The 5,840-nt window shown below is 32.6% G+C and overlaps 1 protein-coding gene across 1 annotated transcript; it reads left to right on the top strand.

Annotated features, from left to right (window-relative positions):
- The first annotated feature begins 3,387 nt into the window (after window positions 1-3,387).
- On the top strand, window positions 3,388-5,395 carry LOC129952323 (juvenile hormone esterase-like). Its single transcript, XM_056064857.1, has 6 exons — window positions 3,388-4,214; window positions 4,276-4,450; window positions 4,512-4,693; window positions 4,760-4,886; window positions 4,954-5,086; window positions 5,144-5,395. Exons 1-6 carry the CDS (start codon window positions 3,405-3,407, stop codon window positions 5,286-5,288), a joined length of 1,572 nt encoding a protein of 523 aa, XP_055920832.1. The 5' UTR covers window positions 3,388-3,404; the 3' UTR covers window positions 5,289-5,395.
- The last annotated feature ends 445 nt before the right edge of the window (window positions 5,396-5,840 follow it).

Raw genomic sequence — 5,840 nt, 5'->3', positions numbered from 1 at the left:
CAAACCACTTCATTTCTAAAGTTTCAAAGGATACTTTTTATTTAAATTTAATGTCATTTCCCATGACGATAAAACTTAAATCTAATATTTTTTGTAAAAAAGCAAATTGTCATGAAAAATTGTTAAAATAAAATCAGTATGAAATCAACACCTTTCTTTGTTCTCGAGATATTTGGGATTATTTTCAATTTTTAGCAGTTATTTTATATGATTTTCTTTTTTGTTAAAGCTTTTGATTGGATTACATAATAATTTCACCAAAAGTTAACAACAATATTCTATAAAAGAGTAAATAAGTTTGAAGTCGATATCATTCACAACATCTTGATCTATGTAGAATGGTCATATATACATAGGTAAGTACATATGTATGTATGTAATTGTTTTTTTAAAAAATTAGTTGAAGTCAATATCATTAATGTTTTCTGTAACCTGAACTAACCCGATTTTCTATGTCGAACATTTTGAGAACATAAAATGATTAGATAAGTTTAAATTTTATTTCCACACATTATAATATAACATAAGTATGTAAATATTTTACAATAATAGAGCATGGCTATTTGCCGTCTGCCTGATTGACAACTTTCTTTTAATTTATATATGTAATTATATTATTCTTTAATTTAAAAAAATTCTTTTATATTTCTGTTTTTATAAGCTAATGCTATTTTACAATATTTGTAAAGTATAGGAACATCAATTTCATTAAGATGATGAATCGTAACCACTTCTGGTAGATAATCACACCCAAAAATATTTCTTCTTGTTTTTCGAAGAACAGGCCATCTACCCATTAAATGAAAAATGTTCTCTCTTTCGCCCATATTACACAATTCGCACAGCAAAGGCAACTCCTCCCGATGCGGAATTAAGTTAAGATTAAGGAGTTAACCTTTTAATCTAAATATCATTGATATTTGATCTGTCGAGTAGTCATCACGGAAGTAGTTTTTGTGGTTTATTTACATTGTAATTTAACTTGCTATATGTGTTTCTGTAGATGAATTCTTCTGATTCAGCTGCAAACTCACATCTTAATCGATCATCTATAATAAAATTAGCTGATACAGAGAGGGTTTCCACATTAAGTAATCATCAGGTGCAAGATCTATATTAGCTTCTTCCGCTAGCTCTATCCAATCTCTAAACCAACTTTATTTGCTATTTATCGCCTGAAGTGCTGCTTTTTTAGGGAGACGCTCATCAGACATTTTAAGGACATTACATATGCAGATTTTAATAAAAAGTGCCGATATACCGGTTTCCAGCAAAAGCATGTAGTTCGGAGCATTAGATGGTAGTCGAAATATTCTTTTGATATAAAATCGGAGACGTTTTTCTGCGGCATCATATTTTTACTACTCCACAATTGGGCTGCATACATCAATGTTGATTCAGCTACCAATTCAAATACTTTGTATTTTTTGCTCTGAGCTATGTGTTTATAGGTAAAGCTGTTACTCCAAGCAATATTAATTGTATTTTTGGCTTTTTTCTAGTTTTTCGGTGAGATGTCTTTCCGTATTGTTATTTTTTGTGATAATGATCCTTAAATATTTGTATTCGTTAACGACTTTGATTCTCTCATTGTCAAATGTCCACCGTTCTTGCCCAACTACTCTTCCTCCACCTTTCCGAAAAACCATAATCTTCGACTTCTCTAGACTGACAACTAATTTCCACGTTCTGCAATACTCACTAAGTTTATTAATCATTAGTTGCACCGATTGTGGTGAGCACGCAAACAACACTATGTCATTTTCATTAATGCAAAAAAAAGGTCCTTGATGATAGTTTCAGCATATTCTACTCCTGCCGGCAAACAATCGGTGATATCGTCAATAAAAAGTGCAAATAAGTTTGCGCTTACCATACAACATTGCCTAACACCTGTCATTGTTTCAAACCAATTGGAAAAGTTTTCTCCATCCCATACAGCTGCTTTGGTATCCACATAGATGTTTTGCAGTACGCGTCCAAACTTATATGATATTCCCATTCTATACAACTTATACGTCAAAGCATTTTGGTCTATTTAGCTTCTTGTTTTGGTCCAAAAAGAAATCAGCGATACTACGTAAAACAAAAATATTGTCTACGGTGGAATATCCTTGTCTATATCCAGCTTGAAATTCCTTCAATAGCTTGTATGAGTCCTCAGTAAATATTTTGTATGATGCAATCAAGAAAGAAATTCCTCTATTGTTTGCAGGGTCCATTGTACTGCCTTTTTTGTGGATGGGAAAAATTAGAGCTTCCTTAAATTCCTGTGGTATCATTCCGTGATCCATGATGTTGTTAAATATGTCCGTTATCTTGTTGAACAGCTAGTCCGACCCATACTTGTAGTCTTGTAGAATTTCGAAGGTATTCTATCGGAACCAGCAGCTTTACCATCCTGGAGCCCTTTAATGGATGCATTTACCTCATCCCTCTGGGTTGTTTCGTCTATAAAAGTTCCTCCGTAAAAGCAGTTGTGCAATTTGAATCGTATCACTTCTCATAAACAAGTGATTGAGCAGTCCGAAATATTGCATTTTTAGAGTCTCATAATTAAGATTTATATTTATAACATAAACCTAGCCATTATGTTTTTGCGCTTTCTTCCAGAACTCACTCGTGGTTACTTACAACTAACTAGGCTTTTAACTTCATTTTCATAGTGAGATAATTTTTTCTCCTTACACAATGTTTTAAATTTCCAGTTCAGTAGGAGGAAATTCCTTTTTTCAAACTCATCGTTGGCTCGCCTGTACTGCTTAAGCGCCGCGTAGGATTACTTCCTTGCTATCATGCACTCTAAGTCAAACCAGTACTCTTTAAACGCCTCTTTCCTTATACAATCTTTGACGGTTGTAAGATCACTGCTCTCTTGCGTCCTTAGACATATATCCAATTGATTTCTGTAGGCAGTTGCCTTTGAATTTTAAACATTTTTATATGAAACAGATGCCAGTCTTTGACTTCGTTTTTGGCTTTTTTGACCGATGTATTCTTTTTTATTATTGATTTTATAAGAATCATTTAAGTTTTTGATATTTTCTTGCGATTTTTCATAAAATTTTTTAGTGAGCACTCTAGGTCAAATCTGTCTTGTTCATATTTTGGTCTGTCTTCCTTCTGAGGTGCTCTAGAGGTGTTATAAGATTTAGAGTTTCGTGAGATAGTTTTTTAGCAAAGTTACTTTGTAAACAATCATATGCCTCAATTTCTTCAAAGAAAGCTTTTAAATGATTAATCAATTTAACGAATCACCCTGTAATATGCAAAGTTACATTACAAACAATTATAATAGAAATTTCTTCAAAGAAAGCTTTTTAATGATTAAGTTCCACCATAAGTACCTACCTAACCAATGTATAATTTTATTTGTGAAAAGTTCAGATCAGTTCTCTTTCGCAATGATTACACTCTGTTTCGCGTTTCTTATCGCCATAGACTATACTTCCGCAGTTAAAGTTTCCACTAGTTTGGGTGACATAAGTGGTTCAATATTAACCTCGCGCTTGGGTGAAGATTTCTATGCTTTCCGTGGCATTCGCTATGCCCAATCGCCAAAGGGTGATCTTCGTTTTCAAAATCCTAAGCCAGTAGAACCATGGGCACCAGAAATTTTTGATGCTACTAGTGATGGCCCACGATGCCCTCAACCTCTTCAAAGCAAATTAAACTCAGCAGAGGAATCTGAAGATTGTTTACGCCTAAATATTTATTCAAAAAATCTTAATTCTATTGGGTTCAAGCCAGTTGTAATTTATATCCATGGTGGCAGATTTATTGAATTCTCTGGGGAAAGTTTGAAGTTTGCCGGGCCACAGATACTAATGGATCGTGATATTGTTTTAGTAACGTTTAATTATCGTTTGGGTTCATTGGGATTTCTTGCCACTGGAACTGCAGATGCCCCAGGAAATGCTGGTTTAAAGGATCAAGTTGCTGCTTTTAGATGGGTTAAGGACCACATACACAATTTTGGAGGTGACTCAAGCTCAATAACGTTGCTTGGCTATGATGCTGGAAGTATCAGTATAGGGCTTCATCTGGTATCACCTATGACTAAGGGATTATTCCACAGAGCTATTGCTATGAGTGGATCGGCGGTATCCTATTGGAACTATCCTTTTGAACTATTAGATTCAGCAAAGAAGCTTGCCAATTCCTTAAAGTGTCCAACAAATGTTTTGGAATCTATGATGAAATGTCTCAAAGAGGTATGCATATATAAACCAAAATACTGACAACAGATTATGTTTTATTTTGAGAAAATTCAAGAGCCCACAAATCAAGAACAATATTGATGAATTTGGACAAGCGGTTATAGAAAGGAATTTTGGACAGGAGCGATTTATTTTAGAAGATCCATTGATATCATTTAAAAATGGAAATTTTCATATGGTTCCACTTATAATAGGGATGACGAAGGATGAAGTGGTTGATATTGTTAAATGTAAGTTGGAAAATAGTTTAAAAACAAATTTCTGTACAATACTAGTCTTAAATCAAACCAGTCCGACTTAAAAATATATCTGATGTCCAACTATCAAATGATCGATTTTGGAAAGAACCTGTCTTAAAATTATTCCAATATTCAAGTAACTCAACAAAATCAAGTGAAATCAGTGCGATTTTAAAGAAAGGATACCTTGAGCAACATCAAAGCACTATGGGACTTATCGAACCACTTGCGAAGGTAGTTTTACAATGAATTTTAATTTGAAATCAAAATTTAATGAATTGATGAACATTTATTTGACAGATGATGAGTGATAGGGTAATTGGCTTCCCTGTGCATAGGTTTGCACATCTTGCGGCAAGATTTGTACCAGTTTACTATTATATGTTTTCCTATGAAGGCAGGTACAGTTACCTTAAAAGGTCCAAAGGTATTTGATGAAGTACAAAATTTCAGTTTTTGATATTCGAATTAATGATCAATCTTTTATGATCAAGGATCTTTTCATTACGATGACCTTCAGTACTTATTTTATAATCTAAATATGGCTCCAATGTTTTCAAAATTGGATCCAGAGCATAAGATTATTGAGCGTCTCACTGCAATGTGGGCTCGGTTTGCGGAAACTGGGTACGTTAATCTAGTACTTAAAACTTATTTGTTTTAATTCGTAATTTCCTTAAAAAGAGACCCGAACATTTGGAATTTGAAATGGGAAACACTTGAACTACACAAACAAAACTATTTAGACATTGGAGATGAACCTGTTATGAAGGAAAATTTTCTGCTCGAACGTTTTGGATTGTGGGATAGACTCTTTCCTTTGGACTGAACAGAGTTTTGTATACAAAATAAGAATCTAAACTTTTATGCCACAATGTTATATTTGTTTAAAAATATAAATATAAATATATAAAAATATTTTTATTTTAACATGGATTTACGTTTCTGGAGTATGTTGTTCATTTTTATAAAGTGTAATTGGAATTATTTAATTTTTTTTGTATAAACTTGACACCTTATTTTTGTTTTGTATTAATATTTTTTTTGTAGTAATGATGGAAGAAGAAGACGATTGCAATATTTAACTTTTTCCCCCTGTTGACAAATTGTATTTAAGAAAAAATATTTTTTTTTCTCAAGGAATAAAGTTTATTAATTTTAAATGAAAGTTCATTAATAAAATGAAAAAAAAAAAATTGCTAAAATGTTCTTTATTTAAATTCGAGTATAATAACATAATAAATAAATTTCATTATTTTATCAATATTCATCATACGACAGACATCAGTTCTAAAAACCTAAATTATCATTTCTCTTTTTCACGCTCGAGCGTAAAATGTACTTTACTTTAGTTGGCGCTACAGCGAATTGTGCTCCTGGG

Source organism: Eupeodes corollae, chromosome 3, assembly GCF_945859685.1.
Source record: "Eupeodes corollae chromosome 3, idEupCoro1.1, whole genome shotgun sequence".
NCBI classification, from domain to species: domain Eukaryota; kingdom Metazoa; phylum Arthropoda; class Insecta; order Diptera; family Syrphidae; genus Eupeodes; species Eupeodes corollae.
Note: the sequence above shows the minus strand (reverse complement) of the source record. Positions and strands in the feature narration are given on the sequence as shown.